The 24,298-nt window shown below is 39.6% G+C and overlaps 1 protein-coding gene across 12 annotated transcripts in view; it reads left to right on the top strand.

Moving 5' to 3' along the window:
• Window positions 1–24,298, top strand: part of LOC125624484 (cyclin-dependent kinase 11B) — a 44,509-nt gene continuing 20,211 nt past the window's right edge. For 4 of the 12 annotated variants that reach the window (XM_075121216.1, XM_075121213.1, XM_075121215.1 and 1 more), the window contains exons 1-15: window positions 1–111; window positions 2,886–3,011; window positions 3,797–3,912; window positions 4,301–4,428; window positions 5,126–5,264; window positions 5,828–5,982; window positions 9,018–9,140; window positions 12,170–12,268; window positions 12,388–12,549; window positions 14,299–14,364; window positions 15,170–15,345; window positions 17,141–17,231; window positions 21,727–21,848; window positions 22,205–22,310; window positions 23,499–23,620. In XM_075121216.1, coding sequence (XP_074977317.1) covers window positions 2,901–3,011; window positions 3,797–3,912; window positions 4,301–4,428; window positions 5,126–5,264; window positions 5,828–5,982; window positions 9,018–9,140; window positions 12,170–12,268; window positions 12,388–12,549; window positions 14,299–14,364; window positions 15,170–15,345; window positions 17,141–17,231; window positions 21,727–21,848; window positions 22,205–22,310; window positions 23,499–23,620 — 1,716 coding nt within the window. In that variant the 5' untranslated portion in view covers window positions 1–111; window positions 2,886–2,900. Of the gene's footprint in view, window positions 112–2,885; window positions 3,012–3,089; window positions 3,147–3,796; window positions 3,913–4,300; window positions 4,429–5,125; window positions 5,265–5,827; window positions 5,983–9,017; window positions 9,141–12,169; window positions 12,269–12,387; window positions 12,550–14,298; window positions 14,365–15,169; window positions 15,346–17,140; window positions 17,232–21,726; window positions 21,849–22,204; window positions 22,311–23,498; window positions 23,621–24,298 lie in introns of those variants that run through there. The other 8 variants (XM_075121217.1, XM_075121219.1, XM_075121218.1 and 5 more) reach the window with 8 other exon arrangements.

The raw sequence follows: 24,298 nt of genomic DNA, 5'->3' as shown, positions 1-24,298 counted from the left end.
CACGTCAGTACGTCATCAGGATGCGCTGGGGAGCGGAAGTGACGCGTTTGTTCCGCGCTGGCTGGCGCTGCAGCCTCTCTCCTTAGTCTCCGGCGGCGGGCGGTGCTGGCGGTGAGTGTGGTGCGAGTCGCTTCCCCCGTGTGGGCCCCTGTGTTAGAAGCGGGGCTCGCCCTGGGGCGGGGGGCCCGGAGGGGAGGAGGCGGCTGGGTGTCGGGCGCCCAGGGACTGGTGTGTGGAGGGGGAGCCTGTGGGGACAAGGGAGTCTTGGGGGCTCAGGCCGGGGGTCTTAATGTTGGGGTGTCTGAGGGGCGAGGGGACCAGTGAGAGGCGAGGATCAGTAGAGGGGCGAGGTAGCGATTGGGGACCGGTTAACGGGGTGAGGCTGGATGGGAGCGGTGAGGTAGAGGAGCTTAGGGAACTGGTGTGGGGGGCGGGGGTGAGCCGGCGAGTGAGACTGTTGGGAGCATGAGGTGACAGACTGAGAGTGCTGTGTGTTGGGGTAAATCCGCACAGGAGCGTGGGGAGAGACGGGGGACCCTGGTGTTGCACTCAGAATTCGTCAAACCATGTCCCTCTGCATTAGGAAATTGCTTGGGAAGTCCCCAGGAAGGGGTATCTGAAACGTCGCTGTTGGTTGACTTGTGGGTCTTAGTCCTCACTGATAGGGAATCTAGGGTCCAGCAGAACGTAATAAGACACACCTGGGAGTATCCTGCCACTGAAGAAGTTAGGCCAAGAGGATTTAGAAGGCAATAGGGCTTGCATTGCCTACACATTGTTGCTTTTTGTATGTGAATTTAGTATGCTACACATAGTATAAAATCATTGTTTTCAAGAGGGAGGCAACAAATGGCAGGAGGGCAGCATGCATGGAAGGCCAAGCACTGAGGCTTTATTTATAGGGGAAAGTCTTTTGGTATAACCTAAGGTGTGAATATAAATCAATATAATTGTATGGCTATGACCTCCCTTGTGGACATGCTTATTCCAGCTTCTTTGGTATAGCTTAAACTTCTTCCCCGGTGACAAACTAAACCGAAACAGACACTCTTATATCGAAATAGGAGGGTTCATGTGGAGGAACAGGTGTGTTACAACCAGTAACATTTTCCTATGTAGGCAAGGCCTCAAGCAGCTCAGCCCACAAGAGAATCATAGCATGAAGTGGTTGTAATGTTGTTTCCACTACACTTTTACAAAGGAGGAAAAGATTGTCCTTGTTCCTTACCACCTCCGCAGTCATTATATACAGTATAAGTCATTTCTGTCCAGGCAACCTGCAGAGACCCATCCTCTTTCTTTTTCTTGGAAGCCCTTGCTGCCTTACTTCAAAAATGACCCACATTTGAAAAGTATTTGAATATAATACAGTTTAATAAACAACATGCTAAACCAGGATGTCTTCATTCATTTGTCAGAGAGAGTCTCTTTTTTTTTTTTAATCTGTGACCCATTCGGATTAATTGTGGGTCGGATATATACCAGGATTTCTAACAAGGGCTGTTTGAAGAGGCAGAAAATATTTTGACATTTTCTAGCTTCATCTGGCCCATTTTCACTCACCCCACTTGGGGGAAAAAAATATTTTGTGCATATACTATGGTGACAGACATGGATGCGAAAATGTGCACAGCTTTGAAAGAAATTCCCAAAAGGCTCACTTCTGAATTTTTGTGACTATTTCAGCCACTTCTACTAGTGGGACTTTACATATGAAACTAGCTTCTACCCGTGTGTGCCTCTGAAAATTGAAATACAGATTTGAAAACTATGTAAAGATGTGTTTGTACTGTGATTGAATCATTTTTAAAGTAAGTCATGTTTAGCTGAAGATGACCTGCCAAGAGGATTTGACCATGCTTATAAAATGTTTGGGTTTTTTTAAATTTGTACTGTGATTGCTGTCCTTACTAACTACTTTAGTACATTTCAAAAGTTGCGATACAGACAGGATCTTGTTCACTTTGTAACTGAGGCTTAGTATATGCAGCAAATGAGAATAGTATGAAGTAGGAATAAAAACAGGTTGAAAAGGGCCAAGATTTGTTGCTACTATTAGATGGCCATTATGTTACCTAAATGAAATTGATTAGTGGGTCTTAGTCCAGCTCTTGGTATGTGCCCACTGCTAGTACTGACATATTTGTTGATAGTCTTAGCAAAGAGGCTGAGCATTTAATGGGACTGAAGAGACAGAATTATCCTTTTAATTTAAGGATATGGTTTCTGGTCAAACCCAAGGTATGTAATTGAGGGATAGCCTTGCTATGTCTGTAATGTTGGATTAATAGAAAACTAGGATTATCAGTCTAGCCTTCTTGACTACCATCAAATTAATTTTGAAAAAAGCAGAAAGAGCGGAGTTTTTTGCCAAACGAAAATGTGGTATATGAACTGCAGTGGAAGGACTGTGTGCTGGTGACAGAGCAGTAGCAGCTTGAGGACAGATCCTTCATAAATAATTGTGCAACCACAGAAAATTACCTTTTCCCACATCCTCACAGTGCTAAAGTAATAAGTCATAAGACTAGTACATTTAGGTGTCTTTGGATCATCATGACTGGCAAAATATGAGGCACTATTGCAGAAGTTGCACTGATTTAACTTAAGTTGGTCTTTAAACCAATTTAATTAAACTGTTGCACAAACAGTGTGAATACTCTGATTTGAAACCAAGCTTATTTTGGTATAGCTTAAGTCAAATGCGAACTGACTTCCCTTTACATAAGGTTCCGTGAAACTTGGCACATCATATCATTTTTAAATGTTTATTTGTATATCAAAAGTTCCTTTAAAACTTACCTAAAACATTGATATATGCAATGCTATTGGTTACATTATATTTCAAATATATCTACCTCCATTAATGTGGTGTTCTGTTTCAGTTTGTTCTGACTCAAATGGGTGATGAAAAGGACTCTTGGAAAGTGAAAACTTTAGATGAAATTCTTCAGGAAAAAAAACGAAGGAAGGAGCAAGAAGAGAAGGCAGAGATAAAACGCATTAAAAATGTAAGCTGTCTCTTTGTAAAGAAATAGTTCTAATTAAAGTGAGGAGGTTTAATTTTTTTCCCCTCATTTTTCCATTAGAACAAGGCTTCCTCTATCACTATCAATGAAGTTCTTTTGTACTTCCATATTTAACAGGTGAGCACTATCTCTCAGTGTCAAAGCTTACCAAAATGTTGTGCTTTGTTAAAACCTGATTGGTAACACACTAGATCTTTTACTTTGCTTCACAGTTGTTGAAAAGTCTGTCTGAGAAATCAGCCTGGTTAATTGGAAGTGTTAGTTGCAGTATAATTAGACTATTTTGGCCTTTTTGAAATTTTATAGTGCTCCTGTTTTTAAACCTGTTCCTGACTGCAGCAGAAAAAATGTTGGGCCCATTTTGTCAAATGATTAAATTTTTTTTGGCCCTAAATAACTTTTGCTTATTCTAATCCAAAAGGGTTGTTACAGGTGTCATTACCACTTGTTTGTAGTATTTGTTGAAAGATTTTGTCTTTAAAAAACTACCATAAATTAGCAAAGTCTTTGAGTTTTTGCAGGTTAGTTTTACTTAAGTAGACTGAATTTATATTGTTTCAGATATTACAACGTATTAACTACATTTGACTGCGTGACAGCTATAATTAAAATCTGTACATAAACCACTGATTTGTGTTGAGTATCCTATAGATCATTTCGCTTTACTGCCAGCAGCGGAGTTAAACATCAGTTTAAAAAAATACAGCTCACTGCAAGAGAAATTAACTGCAATTTGTTTTTATCCTTCCTTCCCCCTTCCACCATAGTCTGATGATCGGGATTCAAAGCGGGATTCCCTTGAAGAGGGGGAGCTGAGAGATCACCGTATGGAGATAACAATCAGGAATTCACCTTACAGGAGAGAAGATTCTATGGAAGATAGGTAAGAATAGAGGAAGAAAATGCTTCTGGATGTGGACATTGCCTTAAAAGCAATAAAATCTAAATGTTCTCTGTGTGTTGTGGTTAAAGCAGGTTTGCTGGGGGTTTTTTGATACTTACCCTGAGTCACTGAGATTCTTATATCTTAGTTTACCCATCTATTAAAAACAATTTAATAATACCTACCTCCCTTACAAGAGGTTGTGAGGGATTAGTAATGTTGGTAGCATGCTCCAAACTCCTCAGATGAAAGGTGCTATTGAAGTGCTAAATATTGTTAGATTAAATACTTATTCCTTCTCACAAAGGGTGGAAAAGGAGCAACAATTCATACTTATTATAAATTACCTATTACTTTCCTGTGCTTATTCATATAAATTGCATTTTAGAGGAGAGGAGGATGATTCCTTGGCTATCAAACCACCACAGCAGATGTCACGGAAGGAAAAAGCACATCACAGGAAAGATGAGAAGAGGAAAGAGAAACGTAGACATCGTAGTCATTCAGCAGAAGGAGGTATTGTAGCTGTTATTACTTAACATTTATATTGCGCTAGCTCTTTGAGGTCAAGTTGACTGGGGCACATTGTGTAAGGCACCGTACAGCCATAGTAAACGTCAGTTGCTTGCCCCAAAGAGTTAGAGAAGATATAACAGGTGGATAGATTAGGGAGCCGGGGTGGAGGAAATGGAGTAAAAAATTCTGAAAAAGAAATGTGAAATTCATAGGAATTCTTGCTTAATAGTTTTGTCTGACTCCTTCATTTCTTCTGTTAAGCGGTTCGTGTGCGTATGTTTGGTTCCCCACTCACCACTTTTCGACAGGGACCTTTAGTCTGATCCTGCTGCCTTTGAAGTCCATGTTAAAACTTCCAAGGACTCCAGCGGTGCAGGATTGAGCCCTTTGTCTTTATACCTATCCGTCAAGCTCCTAAAATGCTGTTGCTGTAAAGTCATAAATAATAATAAACCTTGCTTTCCTGTTATTGGTCAACTTTATATTTTTAACATTGAGTATGGTACATGCAAGTTTTTATTATCATTTAATTTTATTTACAACACAGTCCTAAGTCAGGATTTTGCTAGTACATACTAAGACCAGAACAACAAAGCCCATGAAATTAGTGCTTTACCCTGGTTTGTTCTTTTGATTTTGAAGAATAGGAACATCTTGACTATAACAATCCAGCATTTATTTTTATCTTTATTATTAGGGAAGCATGCCAGGGTAAAAGAGAAGGAACGTGAGCATGAACGTAGGAAAAGACATCGAGAAGAGCAGGATAAGGCTCGACGTGAATGGGAAAGGCAGAAGAGGAGGGAAATGGCTAGGGAGCATTCCAGGAGGGAGAGGTAAAAAAAACGAACCTTACTCTGCAACACCCAAAGAAATTCAATTAGATTAAAATTTAGTGCAATCTGATGACAGTGCCATTACCCCCATGAACATGCGGTGTAATAAGAGGCTGGGATCTCACCTGCATATAAGCACTTTTTGAAGTGATTTCATTACCGGATATCTTTCTAACACTAAAGACTCTGTTTGCTGCTATTGTGCCGTAATAATTGGTGAACAAGTCAGTTCTGTAGAATACAGTGGGCTTCCAAGGCTCATTTAAAAAAATCAGCTTTTTAAGCCTGCTTATTTTTTATTTAAATTCCGACAGACTGCAGAACCTTATTTTAAGTTGGTCCCAACACTCTGTGCCAACTGATAAAGAAAGGCAGACTAGAGCAAATCTGTTATAAAAGATTAATGTCTGCCTCTGTAAAGGGCTGCTTGGGCAAATGCACAATGATATCACAATTTTGTTGCTAGTTGGCACTGAAATTGAATAATTTAGTAGTCTATTATTGCAATAGTAACAGCTTTAGATTACAAAAACAAAAGCCCAGACTTCACTTATATAAAATAGGCAAATGAATGTTTCCAGGGATCGTCTAGAGCAGCTTGAGCGAAAACGAGAACGGGAGAGAAAAATGCGAGAGCAACAAAAAGAGCAAAGGGAACTAAAAGAACGGGAAAGGCGAGCTGAAGAAAGGCGCAAGGAACGGGAGGCCAGACGAGAAGGTAACTAGTTCAGTGTAAACAGTATAAGGGGGTGTGTTAAATGGAACAACAGTGGAATTTAGATAAAACAAACATCTTTTATATAGGCCATTGCCAGGGTTTTATTTAAAAAGAGAGAGAGAGAGTCTGGCTTCTTTATTAGTCATGGACAAGAGGACAAAATCGCACAGGGGGATAAAGAATGCAAAGTCTTTGAGCTTGTATAGCTTGTTCTGTACTGTGGAACTCAGACCTATTGGTATTGAAGCAGGTCATTAGTCAGTTTTCAGTAGACATGGTATCCTTTGCTTACCTTTTCTTTATTTACGTACAAGATAAACGTTTTACTGGTCACTGATTTCCACTTACAGTGTTCAAACTGGACCTGAAATGTTTCCAGTTTGCAGAATATTTTACGTCCCTTGCATCATACATTTAGGTGACGATTAAAATGAGGGATTTTTGATGTTTGTGTGTTTTTGATTTGTGCCTAGATCGAGGCACCAGAGAAAATAAGGACACTCCCCATTTGTGTTTTATCTAGGATGCCAGTATTACCTTTAATTATGACTCTTGTTTTGTAATCAGTTCTCATGCTGTTAGTCTCTCATTTGCACTTTGTACTAAGCTGAGGGGGACTGTAGCCGTTTAAGAACTTGAGGAAATTAAACATGGTATAGAACTTTCTGTTGCCAATGTGAGAGAGAATGGCTGGCTTAGCATACACACAAACATTGCAGCATTGTTAACTGTATAGAGTAAGCATTTTAATAGAGGTTTGCATTTTAATAGGTTTTCCGATGTCCCTTTATTTGGTGCTTCTGAAAGTGAGACTAGAACCAGGAAAATTGCAGGGAAACGTTATGCAAGTGTCCCTTACATGCATCTTTGCCACTGCATCTCAGTCCTCAGCTGCAGCACCCTTGCTATTTCAGTCCTGGACCTTAGGCTGACTGCCATGTATGCCAAATTGTGTGGTAGCTGTATGATGAGAGGCATTGTGGTATAGTGGATAGAGCACTAGACCGGAATTTGAGGGAACCTGGATTCTGTTCCTAGGTCTGCTACTAGCTGATCTTGGAAAAGGTCACTTCATCTCTATACCTCAGTTTCCGCACCTGGAAAATGGGGATAATGACATTTACCTGCTTTGACTTCTGCATGGTTCAGATATACTTAAAAGGGTATTGTCAGGTACTTTCTCTCTTTAGGTTTATATACTGTGCCCATCACTGGGATACCGGAGAGTCTTCGAATTAATAGAAATGTTTTTGAGATTTTGAAAAAAAAAACAAAAAAATTTATTTAAGCATTCCCTTAAACTTCATGAGAACTAGTAAATGAAATTTACTATATACAAATTAGTCTAGCTTAAATGTTTACATTGAATAAAATACAGAAAGCAAACACTAAATAATAAATAGTTAATTCAATTTTGCAAAATATTTCAATTTCAATAATATAAGGTGCTCTAGTAACTAGAAGTTAGGAATTGCCTAGACAGTATGACGACTGTGGCATTAAAATGCCTATATAGATTCCACTATGGTGGTCAAAGATTGATCTACCTAAAGCCATCTCTCGAGAGGTTGCAATTGATGCACTGTACTTTTTATGTTTCTTATTTCAGAGTAACAGCCGTGTTAGTCTGTATTCGCAAAAAGAAAAGGAGTACTTGTGGCACCTTAGAGACTAACCAATTTATTTGAGCATGAGCTTTTGTGAGCTACAGCTACTTCATCGGATGCATACCGTGGAAACTGCAGCAGACTTTATATACACACAGAGAACATCTCTGTGTGTATATAAAGTCTGCTGCAGTTTCCACGGTATGCATCCGATGAAGTAGCTGTAGCTCACGAAAGCTCATGCTCAAATAAATTGGTTAGTCTCTAAGGTGCCACAAGTACTCCTTTTCTTTATGTTTCTTATGAGGCTTCCCTATGAAGTAATATATTAAATTTATGTGGCGCCTTCTGTCCCCAGTCCACACACTGTTTATAAAACTTAAACAATGCACAAGGGTCACGTCATCCACCTCTGAAACATAGCTACCACTAGGGTGAAATGTGGCAGCTTTTGGACAGCTCAGAGCAATTCAGGACATGAAGTGAAGAGGATATTCATAGTCACTTGAAACTTCAGGGGGAATGTGTACAGGAAGAATGTAGTTACAGAAAGGAGTTTGGCCAAATCAATGGAAAAACGAGTTATAAGAATGTGGGAATCGACATATAAACCTTTTTACCAAAAGGTGAAAAAAATAGTATAGTTGTGCAAATATTGGTGTATGAATGTTGTAGAAAGGAAATGGAAGGGAAAATACTCTGTATCTTTCATTACTCTCTTTGGAAGACTATTCCATAGTCCTGTAGGTCTCACTTTCTGAAATTTTTTCCAAATATTTGGCCTAAAATATTTCTTAATTTCATCCCTTTTACTCTTTACTTGTACTCTCTTTCATCATGCTAAACAATTCCTTTCTCTTCTTGATATTTACACCTTTTGAGTATTCATTGACAATTATCGAGTCTTCCAACTTAGTCATTGCTTAGCCATTTTCACCTTATTTAGTGTTTGATGTTTCCTCCTGAATCAATCCCTCCTGCCTCTTAACTTTTTAATTCTTTTCTGCACCTCCCTCAGTTTGTCTACTTTGTTGTGGTAATGAGCGCTCTGAAATGAATGCAGTATTGCAGATGTGGTCTCGGAGAGTGGTAAAGACAGGGATTCTCACCTCCTGCCGCTAAGTTATGATGCCTCAGTAGATGTAGCCCACATATGTATTAATTTTTTTTTTTTTTTTTACTGCTACATTCCATTTTAGAAGGGCACAGTGAGTCCTTATCCAGATCATTAGCTATCACCAAAGTCTCTCTCTTTTTTCTTTTTCTTTTCTTTTTTTCTTTTTGGGAGGTGCAGTTAGGGTTCTTTTCCTTTTAAAAAAGAAACAAAAATTGAGCCTGAGACAGCTTGCCATGGAAGAGGAGAACCTTTGTAATTAGGAGCAGGAAAATGTAACGCCTTTTGGGTTTCTGTTTTTGTTTCTTCACTAGTTTCTGCACATCATAGAACAGTGAGGGAAGATTATGGAGACAAAGTAAAAATAAGAACCTGGAGTCGCAGCCCATTACGACAGCAAAGAGAGAAGCTTGAGCAAGGAGATGGCAGGAAGCCAGGTAGTGTTTGCACTTGGTAATATGCCATTGCATGACCGTCAAAAGGACTTGCTGGGGGAAAAAGATGGGGGAAGCTTTATTTTGACTGCTAGAAGGAATTCCATGATACTTTCTTGAAAGTATCATTCAGTTTGAGGGACAAATGGTGGCATGGTACCAAAGTATGGATGAGGAATGGCAAATAAACTATTATCTGGATGATTTGCTGATGTTTGCAGGGACCCCATATAATATGCTGTTAAACTCAATCATTCTTTTCTTTTTAGTAATAACAAGTCTTGAGAAATGCTCACTAATTTCACTAAACATTTATTATGCCCTTGTCTAACTAGAGGGTGTATTTTCCACTGAGCTTTGGTGCATTGACTGTTGCGTAATAGGTATTTCACCGTAATTGTATTCATACATCCAGCTGTTTACTACGTCAATTTAAATCATTATGTCCACATGGCAGGGATTTTTCTTCATAGTAAGCGTGTGCATTGTGGGAGGGTATCCCATGGTGCTTTGCCTTGCTGGGCTTTCTACATTCTGGGACTTCCCTCGCAGCTCATTGTATGTTACATAGCAGAAGCAACTGGAATTCTGGGACATGAAGTCAAACTCACAAATTCCCATGATCAGTCCTGCCATCCCATGATTCATCTTTTTATTTTTATTTTTTTTTGTGAGCCAGCCCTATTTTCAGATTGCTGTCAGCCAGCATGAACAGAACTGTGCTCCATATCGCAATGCTGACAACAGCAGGTATGCAGAAGGAGATGGAGATGTATTTGAGATCTTGCTGCCAGGTGGCTTTTGCTTTGGAAGTCAGCTGTTGCACCTCAGCTATTGGCTGGTAGCAAGCAAGGATGGCAAGCGTCCAAGTGGCAATGACCACATAATACTGAACACTTAAGGGAGCTCTCATGTTGGTGCGCTGCAGCTTTGGGATGAGCTTTGTGCAAATCTCTAGTGAAAGTGGCCTTTGTCATCCTAAAATTAAGCAGCTACTGCTGGTCATTCCAGGTTTACAGAATGTTTCCCACTAGACAATGCTTCTTACCTGAGGCCAGAAATGGTGCTGCACTGAATGAAGCTGCTCCAAGAAAAGTTCATCCCTAAGCAGCTCCTTGATCTCCTCTTCTGGTATCTCTTCCAGGAAGCTCTCAAGAAGTTTCTGGACACTGACTCTTTTGCCCTGCATTTCTTCCCCCTCAGGTTAGCCAGACACTCAGATGCTGATAATAGTCCTATCCTTGAGAAGCACTTGAAGGAACTGGATGGGGGAGGAGGGGCTGATAAAATTAGAGTTGTGGTTCCTAGTTCGGTCTCTCTGGTGGCAATGATAAAATATTTTCCGCTCTATTTTGAAAGGCCATCCTCCTAGTTTTTTCCTAGTCGCGGGAGAGGCTTGTGATGGTAACTTGTTTTCCACCTTACTTCCCCTGTGCCTACGGACCTTGTTGCAATGAACTGTGTTTTGCTTCTAGGATGTTTTGAGGAGTGGGAGACTATTCTTGTTTGGACAGCATGGTTTGGTGGTATGTGCTATTACTTAAATGGTGTAGAGGGTTTTGGGGACAGAGGTGGGGGATGCAGGTTAGTAACTGCATCTGCACCTCTTTAGGCATTCCTTACGTTGGAGGACGTTACGCTGATAGAGGTGACCAAGAAGCAGAGAAGGCCCTTTTTCGAAAAAGATAAGGGCAGACCAGACAGATATGCATACGTGGTATTCATCAGAATGGTTCCCTCTCCAGAGTTGCTGCAGGAATTGAAGGGCATTGTAACCTATGCTGGTAGCAACTACCAAAATATTGCAATGTTTGTGCCAAATTAGAGCACTTTTTTGCCGATTTTATCTCCCCAGCAAACATGCATCACATCTGCTGTAAAATAAATACAGTTCTGCAGTGATTGTTCTTGACCTTGAGGGTTAAAAATGTTGTCTGTGCTATGAAATATACTTCAACTTGACTTATGCTATAGAACAGGGGTTCTCAAACTGGGGTTTATTACCTGGGGCAGCTGTCAGCCTCCACCCCAAACCCCGCTTCGCCTCCAGCATTTATAATAGTGTTATAAATTAAAACCACTTTCTTATATATTTAAGGGGGGTCGCACTCAGAGGCTTTCCATATGAAAGGGGTCACCAGTACAAAAGTTTGAGAACCGCTGCTATATAACAATGTTGCCTATGCTTGAATGCCTTAGTCTCTTGACATTGGTGAGTGACCGCTGACTCTTTTTCTTACATTTGTATCTTAATTCCCTCCCAAACTAAAAAACCACCATTTGTATTATCCCCTTGAATACTCTTAGAGGAGAAAGGAGCTAACCATTGAATAATTAAGCTTATTAAGCTTAATTCGACTCTTCAGAAACTGCAGTATAGTTTAAATATTACTACGATTCTCATCCTGTACAAGAAAGAAAGCACTTCAGGTAATATTCTGGCTTGGAAAGTTCAATTTGGCTCCCAAGCCATAAAAATAGCTCTTTGGGTTTCCACATTCTTAGAGACTCTGATTATTAATGGAAAATTTTCAGGAATTGAAATAACCACATCCTCTGGTTAAAGTTCAGTTGTGTTTTTATTTTGTTGTAAACCTGAAAAATGATTGTAGTCACTGAACGTGTTACTGTGAATAGTCAGAAGTGCTGCTGATCTTTGTGTTTGTATTTGTGAAATTGTGCTCTAAGGGTACTTTATTTACAGAATTAACTACCAAATTGTGCGTTCCTCACAATTCATGTAGTGGGGTTTATTAATAACTCGGTGCACTTTAAAAAAAAAAATAAAAAAGTCCAACTCTTCCACTGTTGATCCTGCTGCACTGCAGTTCTTAAAGTTACGTATCATTGAAAGCAACAGTATGTGACGCTATACCAAGTACATTCAATAGCCCAGCAGGTACATTCTGCTGGACATGACTGAAATATTTGGCCAGGGTTTAAAGAAGAAGAAAATCTAGGGTTCTCGTGTGTTCAGCACTTGATAAAGTAGAGGTAATGCTTAGAAACTGGTCTGTTTTTTTGCTTCTCAGTAAAAGAGGAGAAAACAGAAGAAAGAGACCTGCTTTCGGATTTGCAAGACATCAGTGACAGTGAGAGAAAAACTAGCTCAGCAGAGTCTTCGTCAGGAGGTAATTACACACAATCAAATACATAGAATTTACCCTAGGAAATAATCATATTTATGAGAAGATCCTTCACATGAGGGTGCACCTAGTTACTTTTGTGTTCTCTGCTTATCCCCTGACAGAATCTGGATCTGGTTCAGAGGAAGAGGAGGAGGAATCTAGCAGTGGAGAATCGGAAGAGGAGGAGGAGGAAGAAGAGGAGGAGGAAGAAGAGGAGGAGGAGGAGGAGGAGGAGGAAGAGGAGACAGGAAGCAATTCTGAGGAAGTGTCTGAACAGTCAGCTGGTAAGTGGTAAAACATGACCACAAAAATGCTCACCCAAAGCACTTTTGTGCTTACAGTTTTACGTTGCCCACTTTCTTTTTTTCCTTGGTCACAGATAAGATAGAAACCTAAAACTTGTGAGGACAAGTAATATATTAGCCTTTCTGTATGAGGGCATATTCAAGTTATCAATCTAAGAAGCCAAGATGGACAGTTCCGGTGATATTTTTGTCTTTATAAGAGAGGTGTTGAAAGCCTCATCATTTGACTACTTTTAAAACCATGTTGGACACTAGCAAATGTTCTATAGGGAACAGTCTTATTCTAGCCTGTGGGATGGACTAGAGAAGTCTGTACCATCTCTAATTATTTTCTGCTTGAAATTTTATTAGATTTTTTTCATTTTTGAAAGAACAAATGGAAATAATACAAAAGAAATTAACTAAGCAAATCTAGTAATTGCTATCTGTGTGTCATTAATCAGTAAACAAAAAATGAGCACAACAATGTGGGCCTGACTGCTGGATGTTTTTCTATTAAATCGGTGAAAAGTAACCACCAAATTTTAAGAAGTTTTATAAGAGTTATTTGAATTTCTCTGTCACCAATAATTTCTAAATTTTTAAGCTAAGCTGATGTCACTGGACTAACTTTCTTCCTTCCTGTGACTGCAACATAACTTCTGACTGTCACTAATCATGGGGCTATAAATCATTTGTTTCAGGTGTCATTGATTTTCTTGTGGGAGTCCTCACAATAGAGCCCTAAATCACAGTCAGTAACACTTTAACTTGCTTGCATATTTGTTTCCAAAACTTCCATTTTAGGGCACAAATAGCAAATATATAGATATGAAATTTCTTCATGCACCACATTTTCACCAAAAGTCAAGGGTTTTTAAAACCTATTTTCAAAGCTACATTATAAGCTTATAATGTAAAATTGAAGAAAATAAGCAGAAACAGCAGCCACCAATGTTAGTGTTTCCTGGCTCACTTAATGTAGTTCAGCTCTGTGTCAGTCAGAGAAACTCTGCCTATCAAGTGAAACAGAGGTACTGGGTTACTAACAGTAGATAGTGAGCAGGACCTGTAAAACTGCTGAAATGGCATTACTCCAGTGGTCGCCAAACTTTTGAGGGTTGTGTCCCCCCCCCCTTACCCCTGTCCTCACCCTGCCCCCTGAACTGGGGGCAGGGCCATGGCTTGGGAGGGCAGGAATGTGGACAGGATTAAGGGGGCCAAGGCTGGAGCCACAGCTGCAGGTGGGTCCGGGACCAGGAGCAGAGCCGCAGCTGGGCTGCGGTGGGGGCTGGCAGCTGCACCCATGGCTGCGTGTGGCTCCATTCCCAGCCCTGACCCCCAGTCTTGGCCTCGAGCCAAGAATGGAGCTGGTGCCCAGGGTCAAGGCTGGGGGCGGGGCCAGGAGCAGCACTGCAGCCGGGCCTGCAGCTGGGGGCGGAGCCACGCTCAGGCTGGGAACATGGCCAGGCGTGAGGCCAGGAGCTGTGGCTGGGGGCAGGGCCGGAGCACAGCTGGGGTGGGACTGGGTGGCTCTCCCTCCCCATCCCCCATGGGGGCTGGCCTGGGTCTGCTGCACCCCCCTCGAACTTTACTCCATGTCCCGCTAGGGGGGGCGCATCCCACAGTTTGGGGACCTCTACATTACTCTGTAACACTTGTATTGCTATTTCACTGTATTAAGCATCTATGTACATGAAATCAGAATGATATTAAGCTTTTTCTGTTGGACTGCATTCTGTTTTTTAGAAGAGGTGAGTGAAGAAGAAATGAGTGAAGAAGAAGAGCGAGAGAATGGAAATCACATTCCAGTTGGTAAGATACAAACATTGGCTTTAGCTGTAGCAGTTTTTTCCTTTTCTGTTTCATGAACTATGGATTTTAATGCACTGTCTAGAATGTGAAAGGGTTTCAAGATATTCAAGCCTACCAGGACTTGATTATGAAAAGTAGGCTTGTATAAGAAATCCTGTTGGTGGATGGGGGCGGATATTACTTCTGCAGGTCTAAGTTGAAATCTTGCATAAAATGAGCTTGGCTTTTTGAAATCAACTTGCTAGTGGATTTTCATCAGTAGTATAATCCACCACACCATTTGGTACTGTGGGTCATCTGTACTCAAGAGTAGACACATCCTGGATCAGAACTTCCCCAAAGTCTGGGTGAGAGTTCTGATCCAAGGGCTTTTTGTTGGCCTATTGTAAGAGTCAGAGAAGCTTGGATCTGAACTTACCTAATGTTCTAGCTGTGATTTTGAATCGGGCCCATCCTCTTGGTAGTCAGAATTGCACTATATGATGTGTCAGATTAAAGTTGAATCAGTCTTTGCATACTGTTCATATACTGATTTAGTTTTTATAAAGTGCAATATTTAACCCTGAAAATGTATTCAAGGAACTATACTTGAACCTCATGAAATACTCCCCAAACATAGAAAAAAGAATCATGCTTCTTTAAATACCTTCCTTGTCATCTCTTAACAGGACACTCAAATTGCGTGCCACGCTCTTTAGTATCTCAATTTTATGATCACAATTTTATTCCCTCACAAGTTTGTCTAAAACTAATTCAAACATCCCAAATGGCTGCCTGTTTCCACGACTGATTCTAAATTTTAAAGTTACAGAGTCAAGGTTTGATCGAGATTCAGCAGGAAGTGAAGGAGAAGAGGAGGAAGTGGGGGAGGGGACCCCACATTCCAATACAATGACAGAAGGAGATTATGTTCCTGATTCTCCAGCTTCATCACCCACTGAGTTGAAACAAGAGCTACCCAAGTACCTTCCTGCGCTGCAGGTGAGGATCATTTCACAAGTGCTCCAGAATATCTTAGATGGGATTTCCATGAATAGTGACATAAAATGATATATGTACTCTCAAGAGCATCTTGGATATAAAACAGTATTATGTCATATTGTCCAGTGCATTTGCCCAATGTCAGATTCATTATGTGCATAAACCGTGGTGGGGTCAACCAAAAGCATCTTGTGGTGTCAAGTGAGCCCAGGCATATATTCCATCAATCAAATATTCACATACAATATTTTTAAAAGTTGTGTGTGAAAACAAGTTCAAACTTTTAGTTTTTAAAAAGGATATAATACATTGGGATATTGTGATATTCTGGTGACCCCATCTGAAAATAGTTACTGCAGGTATAGGCAGGTTCACAAGTAATATAAATGTTTATTGGAATGGAAAGATGTCCCTATGAGGAGAGTGAAAAGTTTTTAGTTTATAGAGGAGATGAATAAGCAGGGAACTGAGAAGGTGAGCAAAATAAGTTGTTGTTTGTTATCATAGCACGTAGGAACCCTAGTCACGGACCTGAATCCCAAGGTGCTCAGCACCGTACAAGTGCAGAAAAAAGACAGCCCTTGCCCCCAAAAGCTTATAAAACAAATAGTTGTCATTCCTGCTTTTTTTCACATAATAGAAAAAGAATGTTCAATGAAACTGAAAGACAATAAATTTAAAACAGATGAAAGGAAATATTTGTACACAACACCTACTTAGCCAGTGGAACTCATTCCCAGAAGATATCCATAAAGGCAACAGTTTAATAGGATTAAAAAAAAGGACTGAGCATTTATATGGATAATGAGAACATCCACAGGTACATTAGATAGAATAAAAAAGTGTAAGAAATATAAACTCATGTTTCAGGGCATAAACAAAAGCTCCAACTGATTGAGATTCAGGAAAAAACTTCCCCGTGGACAGTTCTTTATGTGTTTTTTTTTTGTGTGTGTGTAAGCACCTTTCTCTGAAGCAACTTGTACTAGCCACTTCCAGACACAGAATAGTGGACTAGATAGAGCTCCTCCTCAGATCAGTATTGCAATGTCGTGTGCTAGGGCAGCAACATAGGAACTAATATAGATGCAGAATACTGAGATACACACGTGTATTATGTATAACTGAGCGTTTGCTCTAGATAAATCTTTGTATGTTTTACTTTTACATTTACACTAAAGTAAAATGGGAAGTAATTTGTGTATTTAATATGTATGTTATGCCACCTTTATTTTAACAAGAGGAAGTATCTATATCCGTGTTTCTCAGCCTTTTTGATACCGGGGACCGGCTTGCTGCCTTCCTAAACTGTGTCAGGTGGATCTCAGGGATCAGTGCCGGGCTGGGTGTTGAGAAACACTGATCTAGACAGTCAAGATTGATGTGATCCTATCTCTTTTTGCTGTCAATGGCTAGGATCAGCACATGCTTAGGGAATGCAAATGCAGCTCATTGGCCTGCCTGAGACACATCAGTCTAAGGTGTGGAGCTAGTTCCTCTGCTGCTGAGACTGAAATCCTCATTTCTTCAGGATCTGTAGAAATGAATGAGGCTTAGGAGCTATTGAGGTGGAGTATTTTAAATACTTCTTTAAACATAGTTTTTGTTCCTGAGAGGACACTTTCTTAGAGTACTAGGTAAAAATGCTTTGGAACAAAATATAGTTTTCCTGGGCATAGATCTATTTTATATTCTTCTGGGATAACAAACTGTTCATATAAAGTCAGCCATACTGTGTCTTATATGTCTTTAAAAAGGTAAATCCTACAGACTAATTTTCTGTTTGTTTTCTCAGGGATGTCGTAGCGTGGAGGAATTTCAGTGTTTGAACAGGATTGAAGAAGGAACATATGGTGTGGTATACAGGGCAAAAGACAAAAAAACTGGTTGGTACAAGTGTGCCTGTTTAAAACAGTGCTAAAAATGTTGGTTTCATTAAGTGGACTCATAATTTTTTCACAACACTTATTAAGCATTAAGGGCAAAGTGTTATGTAATATTAAAAAAACCTAAGTGACCTATCTTAGGGCTACACCTCTTGGTGATCTACAGGGAAGCTGTATGTTTTAGGGATCTGCAGTTTGGAAAACAAACACCTGTGCTTGAAGTTACTAATTATTTTGAATATTCTCTTGCATGCAACCTAAGCACTTCGTGCTCTCCCTGTTTTGTACTGTGGGTGCTGAAATTCTTCTGGAAGTCTTTTTTCTTCAAAACAATATTAACCTTCCCCATTACTATCAACATGATGTTACATACCAGTGTTAGTGCAGTGGACAATTTAAACATTAAGACGATGGTAACAATATGAATGAAATGTAACAACAGTACTTGTACAGTGGGTAATGCCGTATACAGTGTTAAACAGAAGGAGTCCAAAGTTGGATGTCATGTTGTCATGTTAAGAACTTGTGCTGGCCTGTTAGATATTCTGAGTGCTTGGCATGGGATCTGCACTAAGCTCTGAACTCTGAGGAGGGTGTCATTCAATATAGGAAAAAAGTTATTGAGTCTTTTGTAGAAGGTAAATTTGAAGTTAAGTATAAACATTGTGCAAACTTAATGTAATAATACTTTGCATTTCTGTAGAGTCTTTTATCCCAGGACCTAAAAGTGTTGAAAAAATGTGAAAGAATTAAGCTGTACAATAACTCTGTAAGGAACATAACAGGAAGTCTGCAGTAGAGCTGGAAATATAACCCAGATTTCTTAGCTCTCAGTCCTGATCTTTAACCACAAGACCAATCTATCTCTTCTTGTATCAAATGTTCTAATATAATGAAGTGGGAGAATAGCTGGATAAGTGTGTGCTTTAACCTACTCTGTTCTTGGATTTGATTATGTTAACCATTGTAGAGTTATGGTCTAAGGCAAAATCATTTTCTAAATCCTCCACTGAAAAGAAAAGACTGTTTAAAATATTATTTTTAGCTATTATTGCTCTTTATTATGAGTGACTCCTTCCCCTCAGTGTGGTGTGCATTTGAAATAAGATTCTTTTGAAGATATTGTGTCTTTTTATTAGACATAGTCATGTAGAAATTGTTAACAAAAGTTGGATTTTTAGCCCTATAGGTAGAGATTTCCTGCCTCCGAGCTACTAGATTTAGTTGAGCATAGCAGGGTGATCTGCCAATTGATTAGATGTAGACACACCAATAGGTGTCATTATAGGTGTGGAAAATGATTTAAATGGTTTTATAAAAGAAGTGGTTTGTGTGTGGTGGGCATTCTTTACAGAAATTTGTGGTTAGCTCACTTTTATTGTTTGCTTTGAAGTCCATCTTTAATTCTTGTTTGAAGGAAACTAAAGTTGTTTTAATTAGTAGTTAAAAAGCTCACATGCTGAGAAACACTTCTCACCAGGTATAAACTGTGGTGTGTATTTGAAAACTTACTAAATAAATCCAGGTTTTTGAACTTGCTTCTGGTGGTAGCTGTCCTGCTGAAAAGTTATCCCATTTGATACCAGAAGTGCAAAAGCCAAATGTAAGCTAATTTGCACACACACCCCCTTTTTTTTAGTGATTTATCAACTGGAAGAAGGATCTAATTTAACCCTGTAATAACATATGTAGTGTTAGTACTGTGTCACTTCTTCTTTTCATTGTGCACAGCAGCCGACACAGCAAGATGCAAACTGTTTTATCATCTCTGATACGATTCCCCCTATTGCTGCTGTCACAAATAATACATTGCTTTCCTGCAAGCTGGCTGTTTTCACCAGAAGGCTCATATATAGATATATAAATTTAAAATTTATATGTGTTAAAATATATCTGACAGGTGGTAAAAAACAAAAAACAAACCCTGTCATTTGTAAACTTTTATCGTGTTGAGCAAAACGAGCGATTTGTTAAGAGGAGGTTTGCTCTGATATTTAGATCAGAAGACTTGGAGACAGGACTTATGGTTGTTCCCAGTTCTAACACTCACTTGCTGTAACTTAAACTTTCAATTCCTCCATCTACAAGTTTGGGGTAATACCATCCTTACAGAGTGAGAATTCATTGTTTTTTTTAAGTGTTTTAAAATCCTCTATGAAAAGGAATTATACAAATGGAAAGTATTATTTTCTTTCAATTCATTGCTTGTATTATATAGCTACAGTGGCCACTTCCTTCTCTAGCCTACCTGGCATGTAGCCTTCCTCTGAGGCTGACATTAACATTACTCTCTGAAATGGTTTACAAAAGGAGAGGTACCATTGTCTGCTTGACTGTAAGTGCTCACTCACTTCCGGGTCTATGCAAGTCACCACCGCAACACGCCAAAGATATCTTTGATCGCTGTAATTGACATATATAATAAATAGGGGTACTTTAATATCTAATAAAAAGAAAAGGAGTACTTGTGGCACCTTAGAGACTAACCAATTTATTTGAGCATGAGCTTTCGTGAGCTACAGCTCACTTCATCAGATGCATACCGTGGAAACTGCAGCAGACTTTATATACACACAGAGAATATGAAACAATACCTCCTCCCACCCCACTGTCCTGCTGGTAATAGCTTATCTAAAGTGATCAACAGGTGGGCCATTTCCAGCACAAATCCAGGTTTTCTCACCCTCCCCCCCCCCACACAAATTCACTCTCCTGCTGGTGCTAGCCCATCCAAAGTGACAACTCTTTACATAATCAAGTCGGGCTATTTCCTGCATAGATCAAGGTTTTCTCACATCCCCCCCACCCCCATACACACACAAACTCACTCTCCTGCTGGTAATAGCTCATCTAAACTGACCACTCTCCAAGTTTAAATCCAAGTTAAACCAGAACATCTGGGGGGGGGTAGGAAAAAACAAGAGGAAACAGGCTACCTTGCATAATGACTTAGCCACTCCCAGTCTATTTAAGCCTAAATTTAATAGTATCCAATTTGCAAATGAATTCCAATTCAGCAGTTTCTCGCTGGAGTCTGGATTTGAAGTTTTTTTGTTTTAAGATAGCAACCTTCATGTCTGTGATTGCGTGACCAGAGAGATTGAAGTGTTCTCCGACTGGTTTATGAATGTTATAATTCTTGACATCTGATTTGTGTCCATTTATTCTTTTACGTAGAGACTGTCCAGTTTGACCAATGTACATGGCAGAGGGGCATTGCTGGCACATGATGGCATATATCACATTGGTGGATGTGCAGGTGAACGAGCCTCAGATAGTGTGGCTGATGTTATTAGGCCCTGTGATGGTGTCCCCTGAATAGATATGTGGGCACAATTGGCAACGGGCTTTGTTGCAAGGAAAAGTTCCTGGGTTAGTGGTTCTGTTGTGTGGTATGTGGTTGTTGGTGAGTATTTGCTTCAGGTTGCGGGGCTGTCTGTAGGCAAGGACTGGCCTGTCTCCCAAGACTTGTGAGAGTGTTGGGTCATCCTTTAGGATAGGTTGTAGATCCTTAATAATGCGTTGGAGGGGTTTTAGTTGGGGGCTGAAGGTGACCGCTAGTGGCGTTCTGTTATTTTCTTTGTTAGGCCTGTCCTGTAGTAGGTAACTTCTGGGAACTCTTCTGGCTCTATCAATCTGTCTCTTTACTTCTGCAGGTGGGTATTGTAGTTGTAAGAAAGCTTGACAGAGATCTTGTAGGTGTTTGTCTCTGTCTGAGGGGTTGGAGCAAATGCGGTTGTATCGCAGAGCTTGGCTGTAGACGATGGATCGTGTGGTGTGGTCAGGGTGAAAGCTGGAGGCATGCAGGTAGGAATAGCGGTCAGTAGGTTCTAATGATTCACATTTTAACTGTTAATTTTATATTCTTACCACATAGAATTAATTCATAAGAGGAAAAATTCACCTCTGCAGGGACTAGCATAAAGCCTATTCCTCGTTTAAATCCTGTATTACTTTTACACTGTGAGCTCTTTGGGACAGAGACTGCCTTTTTTGGTATGTGTTTTACAGTGCTTAGCACAATGGGGTCCTGACTCCAGATTTGAACCCGTAAGTGCTAGCACAATGCAGATAATTCACACTAATATTCTGAGGCTTTAAGTGGTGCTGGCCTTCTTCATAGGGGTGAATTTAACCCAAGATGCATTTCTTTCCTTCCAGCAAGTTAACTCAATGTTTGTATGAGAGGCAAATCATATAGTACAGTAGTAGTTTTGTTTTTTCTCTTTCCATTTGTATTTTATTGAACTGTAATAAAACCTATAATCAGCAATCCTAGGAAATGATGTGAGGGAAAAAATTGCTTTGGATTTTATTCTTATCCATGACCTCAGTCTAGTCCAGTCTTTAACGCACAAGCTAATATAATGCCTGGATAAGGACTTCCTTTGAAAAAGATAGTAAAATATTTACTGTGCTGTAAGTGTCCTCTTAACCTGTCTTTGATTAGATATTTAATTTGGGTTCTGTATTTAAGATATTATTTTCTTTGTAGATGAAATTGTGGCTCTGAAGCGACTGAAAATGGAAAAGGAAAAAGAAGGCTTTCCCATTACCTCTCTAAGAGAAATAAACACCATTCTGAAAGCACAGCACCCAAATATAGTCACTGTTAGAGTAAGACCACCAATACTTTTATATTAACATTAATTTTGTTCTTGAAGTGTTACTCTTTGACTGTTAAAATGCCCTATAATGGTCTGATTTAAGTACAGTATTTGCTCATTAGAGCTTGTTTCTTTCAGTTTGCAGTTGTGTGCCTCGTATAATCAAATAGCTCATTTTTCTCTATAAAATCTGTTTAAAAGCTATAAAAAATGAACTTGTCTAAACACTTCAGTGTCATACATTTCTTGTGAATTTTATAAATTTGATGTCCCTTTTTTTACCTGCTAATACATTCCTGCCAGTCATCCTTAACCACTTATAAATATTGCTTGGTTTCCTTGATAATGTGCTGTATTTGTTCTTAGGAAATTGTTGTGGGCAGTAATATGGATAAAATCTATATCGTAATGAATTATGTAGAACATGACCTCAAAAGTCTGATGGAAACCATGAAACAGCCATTTTTACCAGGTACTGTATTTCCTAGCATCCTTTAACTTTCCAAGCTAAAATCATGTGAATTACAAGAACATCAATATAATATGTCCCTGAATTATACTGACACATTTTTGGCTTAGTGTGTGACAGAATATATCATTAAGATGGAACTGTTTCTGAAAGCTCTTTGGAACAGGGACTGTTTCATCTTTCTACCTGTCTGTCTAGCCTCTCTATTTAGAAGCTTAGATCAGTGACCATCACTATAATATACAAGCGTCTCCCAAGAATCTATGGTTTGGATTCGCAAAGAGCCTATGCGGAGTGTGGTACCCAATTCCCATTCAGTTTCAATAGGGTAGTCAACTATCTTAGGCTCTTTTGAAAATTCCAGCCTATGTTTGTTTATATATGCAGCCCTTAGCATGATGTGGCCTTGATGATGCTCAGGGCCTTTGGATGCTACTGCAACATATATGATGATGGATGATGATGAAGCAAATATATAAACTGATGGGGAAGTTTCCTTGATTGATTAATTAGGGTTGCAGGTTTACTTGATTTAGTTAGTTAGTTCACTTCAAATATTAGGTGTCATGGGAAAGCTGGAAACACAGGTATTCAAGACTTCCTTCTCTTAACTTTATGCAACAAGATTAGTCCCTGAAAAATGAAATATTTGGGGATTTAACTAATTGTACCCAGAACTGCACCATATTCCTCCCATCTGAATGTGCTGCAGTGTGAGCTTCCTCAGATGCTCCTGGAAGAATTACTCTGTACCCTTGAAAAGCAATTCCATTGTCTCTGCTAACTTAGGCACATGTTAGCGTTATCTGATTTGTTTGACAGTCACCTAGGCATTGTGAGAAATGCCTGTTCTGCATGGGCTGTGCTGAAAACACTAAATTGAACACAGTTCATTCACTATCTTGTGCTAAAATTCTGTAGCCAAATCTTGATACCATTTATGTCATTGAGAGTTTTGAATTGACTTCAGTGGGATCAGGATTTGGTCCATATTGATAAAAGCCCCTGCTTTCTTCCCCTTAATCCTGTAAACTAGTTGGTTCTTTTTTAATAATGAAATGCATAACTAGTACTTTTTTTGGTTATGTATGTTTTGTTCTATGCTCTTGATTTAACTGTTTCAAAAAGCATAGTACTAGTAGACTTCATCTTTCAACTGAACACACAAGGTTCTTTCTTTCATCCTTCCAGGTGAAGTGAAAACTTTGATGATTCAGTTATTGCGTGGAGTCAAGCACCTTCATGACAACTGGATACTTCATCGGGACTTGAAGACCTCCAACTTGCTGCTGAGTCATAAAGGCATTTTAAAAGTAAGGATCCAGTGTGTGTTTGTTTTGTTTTTTTAAAGGCCTTGAACTTCATTGCATCATAGCAGTTAATATCTGGATAGTGTGTTGCATTTCCATTCTTGCAGCTGTAGCATGCAAGAAAACCTACTGTTGCAAAATAGAATAAAATTTTCCATTCGATACAAAGACTGCCCTGTCATGGTTGTACGATTTATGCTAGGATATGACTAATAAATAAACATGGTTTAGTGGTCAAGGGAAATACTGTCTTGTTTTTATAACAACATAACTAGGAGCCAGATCAGGGTTCTTTTCCCAGCTGTGCTATAGACTATATGTGTTTGTTGTCAGATGTTTGGCCATGTGCGTGTTCTCCCAGCTTTGCGCAGACAGCTGGCACATCAGACCTTGAGTGAACCACCCAATAAATCCACAGACTTGGTTTGTAGCAAAGGTGCTTGGTCAGGTTTATTGCTGACGAAGCACGGTGCTAATGCCCTAGCTCAATGGTTACAGGTATACTCGTATATGCTCGTGAAAATGGACTGGCTCAGTTAGTGGTGGGACTTTCCACGATCTCCTAGGCCAGACAAAGACATTTCCTCTGAGATACATCTTTAGACACCAATACAAACAAGTTACGCATCACCCTCTGATGTATTAGGGCGCCACACATTGCCTTGTACCTGTTGGTTCGAT

Source organism: Caretta caretta, chromosome 18 (genome assembly GCF_965140235.1).
Source record: "Caretta caretta isolate rCarCar2 chromosome 18, rCarCar1.hap1, whole genome shotgun sequence".
In the NCBI taxonomy this organism is placed as follows: Eukaryota; Metazoa; Chordata; order Testudines; family Cheloniidae; genus Caretta; species Caretta caretta.
The sequence above is the reverse complement of the archived record's forward strand: the minus strand, read 5'-3'. Positions and strand labels throughout refer to the sequence as shown.